The sequence below is a fragment of the Mytilus edulis genome, chromosome 1 (assembly GCF_963676685.1).
Source record: "Mytilus edulis chromosome 1, xbMytEdul2.2, whole genome shotgun sequence".
NCBI classification, from domain to species: Eukaryota; Metazoa; Mollusca; class Bivalvia; order Mytilida; family Mytilidae; genus Mytilus; species Mytilus edulis.
Window position 1 is genome coordinate 73,831,233 of NC_092344.1, and position 18,676 is coordinate 73,849,908.

Here is an 18,676-nt window from a genome sequence, read left to right on the forward strand (position 1 = left end):
TAGCAATCATATATTTTTTTAGTTAAATAGTTTCAAATGATTTTACAACACTAACTATACAAAAAAACATGATACCTATCTGTTTTAATAAATTTAGATGTTGGTTGGACGTCAATGGGACTGCGGACCGAGAACACACATAAAAACAAACGACATATTGAGGTCAACATTTGGTATTTATCAATTTAACAAATAACAGACTGGTAAATGTCAAGCTCTGAATCGTTTAACTGCTAACTTTGTCAGACTTTGAATCGTCTCTGGAAGTTAGTTATGTCCATCGTTTTCAGACGACATTTATAACATTTATTCTTAGCAAAAAAATGTTTCAATTTATACAAAATTAGATTATGCGACACTATTTTCTGTATTGCATTCGTATGAATTTTGCTTTTAAACTCAATTGATATTCCATCAAAGTCTAATGATGTCGTAACCTATGTTATGGGTTTTATTAAAAATCTTTAAAAATGTTTCTATCATTTTAAGTTCAATTTAAAAAGATGGATTGAAAACACCGTGTTCATAAACTGGCTCAAAATTACATCTCAAAACTCAAAATTGTTTGATGTTTTTTATGAATTGAATTCTGTGTTGATATTTTAAAAGGTTGTGTAGTAAATTAGTTTAACTATTAGGTCTTTTGGTATAGAATAAAAGACATTCTATGTAAAACTATGTGCTTGCTTTATTATCATGGAAAGTTCATCGACCTCATCCAGATAAGGTGACAAAGAGTGAAATATAACGGAAATCTAGATTTTTATTCGAAAAATTATAGAAATTCTGGAGGATCGCTTTTAAATAAAATCGTATCTTTTGGGCGTTTTTCGTTTGTTTGTTTTTTGCCATGAAGTTGTCAGTTAATCTTTGGCGTATGAGATTGAATAACCTTTTTCTATCTTTCGCCTCTCTTTACAAACACCAAAGCACAAAAAAACAAACCAGAATACAGCATGGTACTGTAAAGCCTGCATATGGTTACTGATCCAGCTTCCCTACCGAAACATTTATCTTGTTTTAACCTTTTAATAGCCATTTCTTGGTACTAGTTTCCATCCTTTTTTATAGAACTGCTGTATTGCTCACCAGGAAGGCATCGATAAGGTCCCAATCTCCTATAATAGGTTTCAAGGCCCGCTTATGTAGTAAAACAATTCTTCGGACATAGCTGACAACACATACACACATGAAGATATAGATAACAATCAGTCCAATTCATTAGGATGTATTCTACAGTGCGTTTGCAGTGTCAAGGTTTAAAGAAAACGTCTATATGTCATTTTAATGGATGAACACGAAAAGAAAAGAAACTTTAGCATTGAGGTATTAATTTCACCAATTCAGTTTCAATTATGTTGTTATATATCCTCATTATCATGACTAACATCTTGTAACATTACATGTAAATCATCCGTCTACTAATCAACATCTTGTAACATTACACGTCAACACCCGTCAACTAATGCGTCAAGAAAAGAACACATTTGGAATTAAATCAGTAACAGCTATTTTATTTCAATAAAATTGGGAATGATTAGAAATATGATAAAACCATACGTTTGTGTTCAATATAAATCATTTAATGAAAACTACAATATATTAATCACCTATTTTATTTGCCACTTACAGCTTTTTGCCGCGTGTTGTCACAGTAACCGAACACTAGTATATCAGTTCTCTCAAATTTTCACACTTCCAAATTTTTAATTAATGATTAAGTAATATATGATGAACCTTTTTGTCTTCAATTTATTAAACAAAATTAAACAATTTACTTCTTTATAACATTTTAGTTTCAGAATTAAAGATGTCAAAACTATACAAATAAATAAGAGTAACAATATCGCCAGTTATAAGCTGTCGTGCCAATCACATTCGTGTTAAGTTTCGCCATTCCCTGAGAGACTTTGAAATCAAATCAAATAATTCACAGATCATCTAAGAAAATTATCAGGCACCTGTTTGCTGCTTTATCCAGTCAACGTATGACGTCACTCGCGTGAAGACACTCGGATATCCTTGCTTATCACACCCTTCTGTTCCCCAAGATACAATACCAGTTAAATAGTATCTACCATTGCGTTTACAGGACATCGGACTTCCAGAGTCACCCTGAAAATATTAAGAATGTATCAAATGAATAGAAAACATAGGTTTTTCTGCAATATGTTACTTGTTTTGATATGTTGAACTTATACTATTTTTGTATTTTTATTTTGACCCTTTGAAGACGTAAATGTGTTTAATTGTACTTTTTATTGGACTTTAAAATTCTGAAACTGATGCATACCAGATGAAGGTTAATCGAGAAACATGTGTCATCCGTATACTGGATTTGCTTTCATTACCTTTTACTGGACGGATACTGTTTTTGTAATATCTTTACCCCCTTTTTTACCCCTCCCCATTCCTTTGCGTCAGGTATACTTACTGAGCAAGGTCCATATGTTCCATCACCAAAGCAGATCATGTCAGAATCCATGTTTGTTTTCCAGTACTCACTGCATCTTGTGTTGCTAATCACGTGACCATGGACTTGCCGCAAGGATGCTTCAGTATCGTCTTCTGCAAAGAAAATAAATATGATATCAATGTTACTGATAAAATAAACGTGAGCAATGTTTTGTGTCACTATCATGACTTAATTGATATTTTAAAGAAATTAACAAAACATCGACCAACAGACATTGGTTCTCTAGATGCTGCTGATTAAGCATTATCCAGCAGAGAATTGATAAATGTCAATCATTTAACCAAAAAACATAACCAAATTAATACCTCAATAGATATATGAAGATGTAGTATGAGTGCCTATGAGACAACTCTCCGTCCAATTCACAATTTGTAAAAGAAAACTATTATAGGTCAAAGTACGGTCTTCAACATGGAGCCTTGGCTTACACCAGTACATTTAAATTGCTTAGATTTTATTCATGTAGTAAAGTTTAAGTTTTAAATGAAAACATTTTTTCAGGCTAAACAAACCCATTATACAGTTCAGAAATAGAACACTAAAATAACACAAACAAAACAAACAAAAACACAGAGATCAGTCAAGCAAATTTTTAAAGACAAAAAAAAAATCCATAAAAAACAAATCAAGGTTCGAACACAAATTGCATTGGAAAAATAAGCAGTTCCTGTTTCATTATTGGTATCTGTATTTTTGCTAGTGGCTAGAAACAATATTGATAAGTTAGTAGCAATCATAAATCAGGAAATGAGAAAGAGAGAAAATACATTGTAAGTAGATAATAATTATACTTACCATTCGTGTCTCCCCATCCAGTCACCCAACACTGGTCAGAATTTTCAACATCAAACAATTCCACGCTGTTACTCTGTTCTCTCTTAATCCTAATTTGCTTCAATAAATCAGGGACATCCCTTTTAAATCGGATATGGTTGACCATGTCTAAGTTTGGAGAAATATCAGGTATATTTAAATGGTTAATGTACTCGTCTATTGATGGTTCCTGGTTCAGATTTGCATTGTTGTCGTTTCTCTTTAAGTTGTTGTTGGGAAACTGGGAGTCACCATTCGAGGGGAGACAAATCGTCTTGATATAATCGGTAGATAGATCTACAGGTCGTGCTAGCTCTATTAATGCAATATCGTGAGCGTACTGTTTGTGAATGGGAACAGTCTCGTTCTCATCGACAGTTTCTCTCTGGTCAACTCTGTAGTTTGGATGCTAATAAAATAGATTTAATACAGTATGTCAATAATTGAAATAAAAGAAATTCGTCGCTTGTTTAGGTAAATCAAGACAACTTAATCCCTTCCTCTGTCAGTCTATTGTTTCAGGTACTTTTGACAACTACTTTAAAAAAAAATGCTTAGCAATTTGCATTTTATGTATGATGCCTATTGAAATGTTCAGTTAAAACAATAACATAAATAACATTTATTTTAATAAAAATATTTCAGTTCATCAAAATTATGAAGACTACAACGAACGATTCGTTATATTGAATTTCAGTTCATTAAAATTATGAAGACTACAACGAGAGATTTGTTATATTGATTTTGATCTGAAACCATTTATAAAGTTGATCTTTTTGCTTGAAAAGTTGAATAAAAAAATATAAATGTCACAGCTGAATAAACATATAAATCATATGAAAACTATATGATAAACAGAAACATTTCAAAACGATGGTTTACAAATTATGACAATTTTTTTAGGTTTAGTGAGAACCAGTTAGATACCTAATCAGTTCATGTCACTTCTCAAAGTATTTTAACGAAGTAGAAGTGAGGAGCAGGATCAGTTAACCCATACGATTCATCTGAGACTACCACCGGTTTTTGTTGGAGTTCGTGTTGGACATTCGTTAATTCAATATGCAATGTTTTTCAATGTTTTTTTTACAGAAATTTACTTGAAATGATTTTAAAACGCAGGTTTGACTAACACTAATTTGAATAAAAACTAAATAGAGTAATAGAAGATTTGCTAATGCATTGTTTTGGAGTTCAAGGAAAAGTTGAAAAGGAAGCTTCCCTTCCTTGAAAAGTAATCAGTGTTGAGAATATCGCTCAATACAGTGATTATATATGGTACTAGAAGCAATCTCATATCCATCATTACAGAAAAGTATTGTCTCTTTACTTAGTCGACTTTGAACTTATATACACATACCCGTATAATTCTGTTGATAGGAATATCAGTTCCGGATTCTCCGTCATACAGATAATGGAGACCTACTGAAACACGCCATCTTGAAGGCTGATTGTACCATCTATAACAACAAAGATACGCGAAAGTTATATTATAAGTTAAAGAAGGGGAAGAAACAAGGTTCCACATGATCAGGTCTTGTTATCAATACATACTATGTGGAAATACTAATTAACAAATTAATTGTTTGTTTTTCCCTATCAATAAAGAACGAGTTTACCGTTAATTTGCAGATGGCAATATAATGGTAATCTCTAAGTTATAGCAGTAAAATTGTTAAAGGGGCAGAATTGATTAAAAAAATAAGGAAGGGTCATGTAGCAAGTCTAAAAATTAGTCTGCGTGTCATGAGAACAGCTTCAAGAATTGCAAATTACTGACAGAAGTCAAATATAAGGTTGAATATAAAGTTCAGAAATTAGAATGTTAGTTTATGAAAAATTAAAAGTAATTTCCATTACTTTGAACAAAGAAACTAGAACGAAAGTTAATAATTAAAAAAATATGTTACACGTATGAATTATGTCCGATGGATGAAAGAACAAAACAAATAATGTAAACTTATCGTCCAAAAATCGAATCCCAAATAAAATTCCTTATAATGAAAATAATATACATAAATTGCTGGTTATTAAAAGTTCAAACAGTATAAGTATTTGAGTAAAACCAAGGGGGTTATATGCATGAAATATTATCTTCTTGGTAAAACCAATTACAATTCTACGAGGGGACAATGTGCGCCTTACCCTTTTAAACAATGAGCAGCAGTAACTACCCATCTATCACTGATTAAAGCTCCACCACACATGTAAACCCCAGTCATGAACCGGAGCGCCACCTGCCATGGCCAGGCGCCACGTGGTGCATTTGTACCTCCAATGATGCGTTTCGAACGATGTGGTATTGCTGGAACGCCACATTCAGGATCTAAAATGTAAATAAATTAAAACTTTAAAAATTGAAGACAAAAGTAGGGATCCAATAAAATATATATTTCTATCAATTTTTACGCATTTGATCGCTTGTAAGAACTTATATATAAATGAATGGGTATTACATCTTTGGTATCATTTATTCATTTGAACTGGACTAAAAGGCAATTTAAAAAAAAATCGTCATTACCTCTGCTAATTAGGGCATTTGGAAGTTCTAATTGAGGAGTTGTAGTTGGCGCTAGCGTCGTTGTCGTCTGCATCGCTCTCATCCTTTCAACTGCAAAAAAACATCAAATAAATAAATCAAGAATAAAATGCACACAGCGGAAGAAATTAGTTTAAAACTGCAGCTGATATCTAAATGATCATGTGGCTGTGCAAAAAAAGAGTTTCTTGTAACGTTAAAGCAAACGTTTATACCATAGTCAGAGTGGCTTGGTATCTAATCTCGAGGCAAATTATCATATACATACCAATATATCCTTGTTTTTATAAGCAGTCCTTACTCGGATCTTATTCTACATAATTATTGTATTATTGTTTCACTTTGTATCGTTCGAAAGGTGTGCGTGTCATTGAATCCCGAAGGTTAATTTTTCAATTATTAATTTTTTTTCGTTTGTATTCACCAAGTCTTTGAGTCTCTCTGAGGTTTTTATATTTATATGAATAAGTGTTGTTAACAAAAAAAACATGTTTGCGGGATTTTCTCGTTGTATTGAAGACCTATTGATGACCTTCGGCTGCTTTCCACTCGGTCGGTCGGGTCGGGTTGTTGTCTCTTTGACACATTCCCCATTTCCATCCACAATTTTATTTTATTGTAATTGTTAGAAAACTTATTATATATATGCTGGTGGTGCACAACAGCTGTCGATAGGAGAAGAACACAATGATATGCCCAATGAATGTACAAACTTACCATATGCTGGTGGTGCACAACAGCTGTCGATAGGAGAAAAACACAATGATATGCCCCATGAATGTACAAACTTACCATATGCTGGTGGTGCACAACAGCTGTCGATAGGAGAAAAACACAATGATATGCCCCATGAATGTACAAACTTACCATATGCTGGTGGTGCACAACAGCTGTCGATAGGAGAAGAACACAATGATATGCCCCATGAATGTACAAACTTATATTCACACTGTGGATTACATGTACCATCTAAATAGCTACATAGTTCAAACTGATATCCGATGGCATAACCTGAAATTACAAAGATATCTAATACAGAACAACGTATAAAGAGAGCGTCCAGCACATGTTCAAACTTAATGCATTAGTAACATCCACCATGTCCTTATTGCTTTACAACTGAAATTTATTTTAAGGTGTTTTAATATACAAATTTAATCAGCGCTGTTAGTGACTTTTGTAACCTCTCTCCCTTGTTTTGTATATACCATAGATACTATAGATTGTCTCTGTATCGATGTTATACATTTGTTTTCTGACAATAATGGTGCATGTATATATAAGACATCGTTAAGGAAGAATAATGACCGTCTTAGTTAGATTTTAGATAAATAGCATGTGTCGAAATTCTAAACAATTCCACTGCAGTAAAAATGAAATAAACATTTTGTAAACATTCTAAGTGTCTGAGGTCATATGTAAGAAAATATAACCTGGTTACAAGTTCAGCTATACGACATGATGTACATTTACACATATGATGCTGTGATAATGTGAATTTTAATATGATTAAGAAAACGCTTTGAAAATGACCTTCTTTTTTAATCATAATTGGGTTTTCCTCTTTATTTTTCGCGCCAAAATGCCAAAGAAGTTTCAAGATGTCAAAATAGTTCGACACAATGTCAATGAAAACTTTATCAATAATTGCCTGTTTGGAAATTCATTAGTTCGTTATTTTTGTCTTAAATGCATTTCAGATATTTCTTTATCATGTTTAACACAACTTGGTATAGATATTAGGTATGTATTTTTGTAATAATTATGACCCTTTATCACTGATTTCTCTATAGGCTTGCTGCGTTCCGATTCGAATATATATTAATATATTGACAACTAAAGATAAAAGATTACAGAAACTTATTTTAGATAGTTAAAGTTCTAAAAATAGAATAAAAACATATTTCTTCGGGAATGTGTCAAAATTGCGCTGGTTCAGTTAAAAGAATAAGCTCACGCAATCTTAAAGATTTCAGCAAATGATCTCTTAAATTGCCATTATCTAATGATTACTTTAGCATATGTATTCCACGGTCGTTGATTAGAGGTCGTTGGTAGACCTTGTGATAAAATATTCGACTTTGGACTTCAAAAGTGCCTGATACTCTCAACATACTTCATACCTCAACGCATTTTTCAATTTCGCTGAACATTCTTTTGCGATATGAATAGAACTCATCAAACTAAAGTTACAATTACTCTTGGGTTAATGAACGAATTTGAAAAAGGAATTGGTGACGTTTTGGGTAGAGAAATCGTCAAGCGAGTTTGTATCCAAGTCTAAACTGAAAATCTGAAAGCAATATCCCCGATCTAACACCATAAATAACTGCTAAACTAACTCAAGAAATCTTGTGAATCGGGATTGATTGCCGATTGATTGACGGTTGGTTGCTTAACGTCCAGTGGCAAATATTCATACATATTCAGGACGAGAACAAATTAACAATAAATACAATAAGTCGGTTCTATAATAGATACGTCCGTTATTAAGGTCGGAAAAAAATAAAACTGTCACGGGAAATAAAAGTATATTAAATATACAGAAATTTAGTCTTGCGAACGTCACCTACGGACACCTTAAGGTGTTGCTGCAATGTTTTTAACGCGCAGAGAGCGTGCCACTCTCTTAACACGAGGCATCGGATTGATCGTCCCCAATCTGACCGGATTATATATATACAATGTATATATATTGTCCTATTCTAACATTTGTGTTCAATTAATTTGCTAGCTTTTAACCTTTTGAGCTCACACATGAGTAAATAATATGAAATGTGAATGACTTCTGATGTTTCCGTCTCGTTGAAATCTCTTTCTGGAATTATTTCCAAAACATGTGATACAAGTGGAAAATATCAATGAATTTTAAAAATGTTATAATCAAATTAACACCGTTTGAAAACTGTGTATTTACAATGAGTAGTTGTTGAGTAATCAATTTTTCAAATTTGATTACCAATTTTTAGCCAAATTTTTGAGAAATTGCGAAAGGTACAAGAAATGATTCATTTACCAGAAAATTGTAAATCTCATATCACTTTCTTCTTTTCAAATATCTGTATTTATCTTACCTCATATACATTTCTAGGAATATGATTGGTTTAAAGCGTCCTCGTGGAGACCGTGTATATTTTATATTAGGTTAGTAGGTAGGCGGGGCTTATTTCATACACGGTTAGTAGTGGTGTTACGTCCGTTTATGATTCCATACTAGGTAAAAGGGTGGCGGGGCTTATTTCGTACACGATTAGTAGTGGTGTTACTTTCCGTTCTAAAAACAAAACAGTACTGAGAAAAAATCTTAAAAGTTTCAACAGACGAAGAAATTGATGATTAAGATGGAAATAAATTCATAAAACACATTTAAACCTAACAAGTTGTCATTGTTGGCATCTGTTTTTGTAGGATCAATGGAAGTAGTTAGTTTCTTAATGCTAAAAGTATCGAAAACTTGCCCATTATGATAGGTCATTAGTCTAAATTTCAAAGTAAGATAGTCGCTAAGATAAATTCGTTAAATAGTGTGCTAATGACGTGATACGGTATAAATAGGGTCAGTAAATTCCAGTTGTGGATTCGAGCTTCGCTCTCACCCCATATGGAATTTACTGACTCCATATATATCGTATTATGTCACTAGCACACTATGTAACTAATATTATTTTGTCAATCATTTATATCTAAGAAGTTGAAACCGTAATATGCATTTTGTTCTTGAAACAGCGAAAAATCACAAATTCTAAAATTGACAGCATGGTAAATTTGACACAAAAAAGCATTAGAATTATGGTAATACTTTCTTACATAACAAAATGTAACACCTACCATTAGTTTTTTCATGTAAATTTATTGAGATTAGTCCACTTCATTTTTATTGAAAGTATGAAGAAAATTTAACTGTGGGTCGATACTATTATATTGATTTAATTAATGATGTTTGAAGGTGAACATGTTTTCGGTTATATCATTAGTATTTGCATGACTCTGGAGATTTCAAAACGTGAAAAGACTGTACGACGTAGAGGTTTCTTATTGAATAATTGATGCTATTGAAGTTTATATAAAAATATGTATTTTGATTTACGAGTTTTCGAATGAACGAGTCAATGATGGGCATAGAATATATATATAACATGGTATTGGAATACCCCCAAAAAAGGGCGAAAAGATCGCCATCAGTTCAGAAAGCACCAAGCAAATGGAAAAATAAAAATTGTTCAACGTGGCACCAAATTCAACAAAGAATACGAAGGTGAACGCATGTGCGCCGGAATGATGAGCTATGAAACAAGTGGCACTTGAAGAGATCGATAGTTTTCCTACATGGGTCTCATTTTAGCAGATATCAGTGAAACTTATCGACCGAAGTTCTTACATACAAACACATGAACGGGCAAGGGCGGGACCAGGATTTTAGGTTAGAAGGTGCACATATTTAAAGTTTCAGAAATTATCGTATTATTCTTTATTAAGCCGAGGACAACCTTTATGCTTTGTAAATTTTAGGGAGCTGATTGTTTAAGAGCTGATACCGAATTCTCTTTTGTCGTCTGATATGTTATGTATATGGGTTTTTTTTTATCTTTTTGTTTTCCGTTTTCCTTGGACCATGGAAGTGACAGTCCTTTTTCAGCTGGTTATCCCTCCTCTTTTTGATAATATTTTTACCATTAATACACAACGCACCGATTCATCTCAGTGATCAATGAATATCAGCAATTTGGCAAGACTTTATTTTCTCAGCTGGTATGACAAATTATAAGTAGTATATCCGTACATTCATATTGATATTATGAATGAAATTCTTCAAGTAGCACTATTAGCATGGAATGCTCGTTATCATATTAACTCCCACGAGCAGAGAACAGCAGGCTTTTGTATTATGAATAATATAAAATCATATCGCAATTTCAAGCAGCAATCCTATGTAAGATAGAGAACCCAAAAAACGAATACAGTATATACCCTTTAATTAAAGTGTATTTTTTATAAAAAAAAAATTAATTTCTTAGTTTTATGGATTGGAAATGAAAGAAGAGAGGTTAAATAAAAAAATACGTATCGTATCTTAACTGATTTAAATATAGAAAGAGTGACTAGGCCTGTTGCAAAAGGTAATTTTTTATAGTTTTCGGCGCATCTTTGCACTTTAATATCATGTATATAGGGGTATGGGTGTGTATTGGCTCAATTTGTAAAATGTAAAAGCGAAATTTTTCTGAATGTTGAATATAATGATCTGACTAGAACTGCACATTACACATAACAAAATGAGAAGAAAAAGACAGACAAAACGTTATAAAGAATTAATACAGGAATTAATTGTGATCTGTGGACAACTGCCAATTTACTGATCTTCCAAATTGATGTTGGTTTGGCGAAAGTGGGAAAAAGATGTTCAAACAAATCAAAGAGGGAGAGGTGACATATGCAATGCATTCCTTCCTTGAATTAAAATGCATTAAAGGCTAACAAATTTGAAGACAACATAAAAAAAAGCTGAAGAACTCGTATATTGTCGTATTAGAGCCTTTCATATATATCATTTACGTACGATAATCAGCTGAAATATAAATCCATTTTGAATATTTTAAATTTCAGAAACCGATGGGTCAAGTTATATTATTCGCTTCATTGAGTTTTATCAGTATTTACTTTAATGAATATGGCATTTTAATAGTGTGCTGAATTAGCATAAAGAAGTACCTTTCGACAATTATTATGATTAATAAATCTTGTGACAAAAAGGAATAATTTTCTGTTGCTAAAGTGAGCATTGATAGTTTTTTTTGTTTGGTAATATGGATTAAAACAAAGGCGCTAAAACAGAATACCGATATCCATTGGCGCCGAAACACCCGATTTGTATGTTTCAAATGACCATCGTCGATCCTGATCATTGCGTGATTATTTTCAATGACTTTACGTAAATTAAGTTTTTATCATTGGAGATGAAACTGTTGCTTATTGTATTCGAAACAATAACGGGGTATATTTCCGCGTTGTAACTACATTGTTATCAGAAGCATGAAACCAAAATTGAAATCCACATAGTCCAGTAGCATGAGCAATTTCAATTAATGTTTTTAGCATTTATTGCTGTAAGATACTCCTGCGTGTTGACATCAAATACCAAATGGAATATAATCTTATAACATATGAACTAACATATTAAATTAGAGGCATCAAATCTAAATTAATATGATTTAAAGCATGTGAATTTAATTATGTTTCTATTTTTACTACTTGTAGTGGGCGGCGTAATTAATTATTACTAGAGAACTGAATAATCATTTACCCCCGGGACAGTCGCTATCCCATTTACGTTTACAAAACATACAATAGGATTGATTTCACAAAAATGTATCATGCAAACTAAAAACATTGAAAAATATCAAGTACGCAAGCTCTGAATTTTTAACTGCTTGTCAGCCAATTTTTATTTTAGTGTTATCGCTTTTTTTCATAAAAAAAATAAATGGTCATATATCAGAGCTACAACTGTTTCGTTTCTTATACATCCTTGACTTTCAAGTATTCGAATTTGAGAGTTCCCGATGAAGGTTAAATCCAGAAAAGCGCTTCGAACGAATGATATGTATTAAGTGCTGTTTAATTTATTTTAACGGGTGTGGTTATCTACAGGTCTTTATATTTCCCAGGAACTATTGAGCTATTACAAATACCCATTTTGATTTCTCGATTTGACTTTGATGATTTAATGAATTACAACGGTGACCCACGTTCTATGCATATTGCTGACCGCAAGGTAAGCGATTATATACGATTAAATTTACGTGGTTACTGTCGTTAGCAGATCGTTATGCGGAACCGGCAATTAACATATGACAAAGCAGCTACTTTAATCAGAATGCAAGCGGGATGTTTACTCCGATTATCGATATCGGAAACTGCCCGCTAGGTATGTTAGGTATTTTCGTATAAGCGCATTCGGCATATTGGATACCAAATGATCGGTTTAGTGTATCACCAAGCTGTTTCCTGTCCTTTCGTATGAAAGTCGTCATCATATTGGATTGCAAATGATCTGTATATTTAATCACCAATTCTTTTTCAGAACTGAATGGACAAAAATAGACTATTAAACTGCTCCAATCTTTTCCCAGTACTGAATGGACAAAAATAAAACTATCAAACTTAATTCTACAATCTTTTTCAAGAACTGAATAGACAAAAATAAAACTATTAAACGTCTCATGTCGCGTTAAACACACACACACACAGTTGTTTTCGCAAATAATGTTTATAACTGAATCCTTTGGTCAGTCATGTGTTTAGTCTACTTCTAATGCAATAAAAACACGACTACATTTTAGTTTAAACATATTTATTTATCATCTTATAGTGGATTGGGAAACAAGTTTTGCAACTTATATTAGTCCCTTTCCACTTTGCGGGTGCGAGTGCTGCCTTGTAATGGCAAATATTAGCCTACTCTTTTTCGAAATCTACAAGGATGTCTTTAACGCGCAAGAGATATAGCTCTTAACACGGGCCAGACATCCATTGCTAACACTATAACGAACTGTAATTTCTTGTTAGAAACTTTTAAGAGCACTGTCAATTGCAAAAATGGCGAAATTCTTGTTTCTTTATATAGCCCACAATTTAAATTTTCATATTGTTATATGAACTTTAATACCATTAGAAATTTTGATTTGGTCTTAAAATTCTATTTGCGTCCAATGATTTATTAGATTAATTTTATGGACTGCTGTTTGATAGTTTGTACGAAGTAACAATTGGCTTATATGGATGTTTATGTACTGCCTAATTGTTTACTGCTGGTTCATTCTAATAGTTTTACTAAAAAAACATATATGCTATCATGAAAAAGAAACCAACTGGAAATTTTAACAGACTATATTAACTTCATGCAGCTGAAGTTTCAAATTACCGCTATGTGAACTATAACTTCGTTCGATATACTTTGATTCGGTTGTCCTTTTTTAAAGACAATATCCGTAACAATCACGGCAGCATATATGCTACGAGCGAATATTGAATTACATAATTTCATATTAGATGGTGATTGCAGAACCGTATTTAATTTTATTTTTTAACCTTATATAAACGATAAGGTAATCCTTCTTGTACTTGTGTACATATGTATTTATATATTTTACTTTATAAAAAATAAAGCAATATTTGTAAGAGAAAAATCATTTTGAAACGAATAATAACCCAATAAGTTCTTTCGTAATCAACCTAATGAAGATTGGATCCTCGAATAGTTCTTAACAATATGTGTAAATTAATATTGACATTCACAAATCAGGTGTCCATTGACAATATGTAGGTATAAACTAATTATTTTCTGTATTGATTATCAACGATAATTCTGTAATATGAAACCATACTAGCAAATGTAATTCTGTTGTTTCAGCTAAATTCTTGGAGAGTTCAAAATGCTCAATCATTTACATACATAGATTTTTAGGTCACAAATAGACAGTTCTACACGACGTGAACGAAAGGAAATGTTTTTATGATCAAACCTGTTCATTTGTCATCGTCAGCTTGTAAATTGCAACTGCATTTGTTATAAATCTGGAGTATTCTTCAGTAAGCAAAATGTCAAAGACAGAATTTTTACACTCGTCATTCCAAATATCTATGATCAATCGTCTAATACATGTATGCACTGAATAATCAGAGGAGCAGAACTGAGGGGGGATAGGACCTTTATCGGGACTCCGGGATCGGGTGTTTTTAAGCTCGGGATTTCGGGATTGACCCTTTCGGTATCCGTGAATTCTTTTTTTGCGAATTTCGGGACCTCGGGATTTTGTGTTTTTAAGCCCGGGATTATGGGATTTCGTTTTTTCAAGCCCGGGATTTCGGGATCAGGACCCCTCCTATCCCCCCTCAGAACTAGAAGTGAGAAATACTTGATAGCAGATATGCAAAAAAAACAATGCCTGGAATACGTATATGCATATTTTAAAGACGAAACACTTGTAAACTGTATACACTTTGATACGCATTATAACTTATTAATATGTTGTTGTATACCCCAATAAGATTTTATTTCTTTGTTTCCTTATTTTTAAATATAACTAGAACACACCCGTGATATCGCGGGTCCGTGACTGAATTAAAGTATAGAACTATCATACGGCTTATTATCTGATAAAGTCATGCCGATTATAAGATGCACAGTTTTCTCTGCTTTAAAAAGCTTTCTGTTTGAACCCGTCGACCTTGAACTTATCAATTATTGGTAATATTAACTATTTGGAAAACAAAAGTGCCTGGAATGGAGTATTTTTTAATCAACAGCATTGTCCTATATTAGTTATTTGATCTTTGATTCGCTGTTTTACGTCATGCCGGCTAACAAATTGAAAACTGTACCTATACGCCTTAATTTAAGTCCAAATTTTTAGTATTCGTATTGTCATCTTAGAAAGTCATACTGATTAAAATACTACAATAGGGAACAATGTGACAATGGTTGAATTTAGTAGTGTCAACCCTGTGGTTATGACCCGTGTAGATAGCAAAATCCTAAATACACCGGATGGTGGTGGTGCGCCTGTTAGATGCGGAACGTACAGATAAGGTAATAGGTTACAGGTGAATATACTATTGGTATCGGTATCGGATTCGACCCGGAACTTGTTTATTATTGGCAATATTAATTATGTGGACTGCAAAAGGGTCTGGAGTGGTGTAATTTTTAATCAACACCAATGTCCTATATTAGCTATATATAAAGTTGAATTCTTTGATTTGCCGTTTTTACCTGATGACGGCTGACAAAATGGACCTCGTCATTTTAGTATTATAGATAAATCCGCGCTGATCATCAAATATACTAGAGAATGGTAATGATTACTTAAAAATTTACTGTAAGAAACCGTTAGCCATTCCGTAAATCATTAAATTTGTATATTTTCTTTTAAAGAATTGAATATAAAAATGCAATTAACAATGTTTCCCTTAAAATCCTTACACGAAATGAAATAAGAAGATGTAATTCGATTGTCAATAGAAAACTATCCAAATGATAGCCAAAATAAACTTGAAGTCACCGTTTCTCTTCCAACACTAACTTATTTATCTATGGAAACAGACTCAAAATACAATTGAGAATGAAAAACGGGAACTTGTATTAGCACCACTAAAGCCTAAGATTTGACCTTCAGATATCCAGTTGCAAGATCACTACTATAATTTTTTTCGCCATGGGTTTCTGATGTTTTATTTATATTCATGTTACTTTTGAGTTTATTATACCCCAAAACTTCACATCTAAATAAAACATAAAATATAACTAATACTTTGTACTATTCATATTTTTGTGCCATATACCACGTTGCTTTAATGCCGTCCTTAACATGCATGAACTATTTGCCCCTGGGCGTTAAGCAAACGACAATCATATTGTGATTAGGCGGCGTGAGGCAAACAGCAATCGATCAATCAATGAATTATCCGATTGATCATTTGGTATCTGAGGCAAAAGGTCATCTCATTTATACTACTTTCTACTGAATGTGTTTCATATTTACCCCCGGTAGTAAGAATATTAAAATCTCAATAGACTTTCGATATTAGCTTCCAGGTTTATGGTTTCATCGCACATCTATCCATGTTCTTGATTCAACATATTTGACAGTGGATTAGATGTAAATAGAATAAATACATATAAAGCTGAATGGAAACAGTTGAAATTACTGATGATGAATCTTGCAAGAATCACTATGGCCACGATGTGACCGAAGCACCATTTTACATTTCAATAGTGTAGAGAATAGAGAATTGAGACGATAAATGTGTCAAAGAGACAAAATCCCGATCAAAGACCAGAAATCAGACCAATCCCACCAATAAGTCTTCAAAGCATTTAGATAATCCCGCGCTTGGAGGTAGGCTTAAGTTTGCCCCTTAGGCTAACCAATATTGTATACAACTTCACAAGCCATGTACTTAGGGTAAAGGATTTAAAGCTTCAAAAATAATAAAAAGAGGAAAACAAAATAGAGTATTTTTGTATGATAAAATCTGTTTTGTTTTTCATTACAAGCTTTAGATTCACACATGTATTCATTTCCCATTATTAGCCATTTCTCTGTAATCAGATTGTTTATCCCGCTCTTTTTATATAGTTTGCATGATACCTTTTTGCCTGATTCATTTATCCGTAACTCTCATTTGCAATACGTTTTGAATATAAAAAGAATTAGTGGATTTTTATGATTTTTATTTGAAGTTTCATATTGAAAAGATATTAAAATTATTACAGAACTTCACGGTTTGTTTGTGTGTGTTGACATTCATTAGATTATAAAGAACCTTTTAATTAAAGAGCAATGATAATATCACGTAATATTATTATCTACAATCGATAATAAGCGACAATTAATAAGCAAAAATATGATTATTATTTGGTGCTCTATTTTCATATCATTTCTGGTCGATCTATGTACCGTCCTTGGAAAACGAATATATCTTTTAACATTTTAGCATTCTTAACCTTTTATTAAAACGGTCAGTCATTCACAACTTTCAATACTAATAATAAAATAAGGAAACGTGGTATAATTATTCAAATTTTCATATTCCCACGTACGTTCTGATAATTTAAAAAAATAATATTATATAACCCGTCGTCAAGTATTTCAAAACATCCATAAAAATTCAACAAATAGTTAAATATAAAATTATCTCCACTCACCTTTTGTTGTTTTTAAACATATAAGTGCCGTTGCTGCAAGAATAGTAACTATTTGGTCAAAACTGTTTACACTTTTCATCATTTTGTTTGCTCTTTTTTCAATAAATTATAAAATTCCTGTTTCTTGTTAGTTCCACTGGTAAAAGGATTATGCAAAGTTAACTAAGGAATGTATAAATTTATAGGACTCCAAGAATTTCACAAATGTAAATCTTATCGCTATCCTTCCTTGTTTCTGAGTGGTTGTTCCATATATGGTCATGTAGTATCTTCCATTCATAAAACAGGAAACGTGGTATAATTATTCAAATTTTCATATTCCACGTATGTTCTGATAATATTTCACATTTTCATTCACAATAATAATAAATTCTTCAATAATTCCTGATTTCTACAGAAAATCGAATTAAGTAACTATTATTGCTTTCAAAGTTGTGAATGACTGACCGTTCTGTACTCATGAGAACCAATATATTGTAAGCGTTAATGATCATAGACTAGAAAGTTATCTTGTATAAACAGAGATAGCCATCATATCTTCGGAAATGTTTATAGAAAAATTTCAACTACAAAGTTAAGAAAACATTGCACTCAGCATCTTTCTGAAGGTCAGTGGTCTTAAACATATCTAACATTTAAAACCTTGCTCCAATTCTTGATTATAGTAAGACATATACATATACATGTTCCAATTCTTTATTATAATTAAATATAATTATATACAATGTTAGAATAGTGAAACAAGGAAGAAAAAAAATTAATTAAAGGACAAACTTTCCCAACGCTTTTGAAATTAGGAAATGACGTGATTAACTTTTGAGAGCCCTGCTACGTAAAACGTATAATAATGTACTAATCCGTAATAGGATTGTTATAATCATTTCTTGCAACTAACAAAACGTAGTACAAATTATAAGTATTTCCTCGTTGTAGTAATGAAAATACTGAATGAAAACATTTGAAATAAAACGTCTGAAATTGGCTATCCCATAATTAGAAACTTGATGGATATTTTTGATTACTTTTATAATTGCTCTCTATATTTGTCTTATGCTTGGACTATTTATGTTGATGTGGGTCAAATGAGTTATTTTTGCAGTCATTCACAAATTCATTCATTAAATACGTTCTCTATTATAAG

The 18,676-nt window shown here is 32.2% G+C and overlaps 1 protein-coding gene across 1 annotated transcript; it reads right to left on the reverse strand.

Annotated features, from left to right (window-relative positions):
- Positions 1–1,486: 1,486 nt before the first annotated feature.
- Positions 1,487–18,252, reverse strand: LOC139489763 (chymotrypsinogen B-like). Its single transcript, XM_071276569.1, has 8 exons — positions 17,536–18,252; positions 6,696–6,839; positions 5,811–5,900; positions 5,435–5,615; positions 4,650–4,749; positions 3,272–3,698; positions 2,435–2,568; positions 1,487–2,115 (listed from the first exon to the last, which is right to left on the reverse strand). Exons 1-8 carry the CDS (start codon positions 17,615–17,617, stop codon positions 1,954–1,956), a joined length of 1,320 nt encoding a protein of 439 aa, XP_071132670.1. The 5' UTR covers positions 17,618–18,252; the 3' UTR covers positions 1,487–1,953.
- Positions 18,253–18,676: the final 424 nt, after the last annotated feature.

Coding starts and splice junctions, on each gene's coding strand:
- LOC139489763 (XM_071276569.1), bottom strand. CDS start 17,617: ATGATGAAAAGTGTAAACAGTTTTGACCAAATAGTTACTATTCTTGCA. Junction 5,616..5,810: donor AAATGCCCTAATTAGCAGAG/GTAATGACGATT, acceptor TTTACATTTTAG/ATCCTGAATGTGGCGTTCCA. Junction 2,569..3,271: donor TGGATGGGGAGACACGAATG/GTAAGTATAATT, acceptor TTTTCTTTGCAG/AAGACGATACTGAAGCATCC.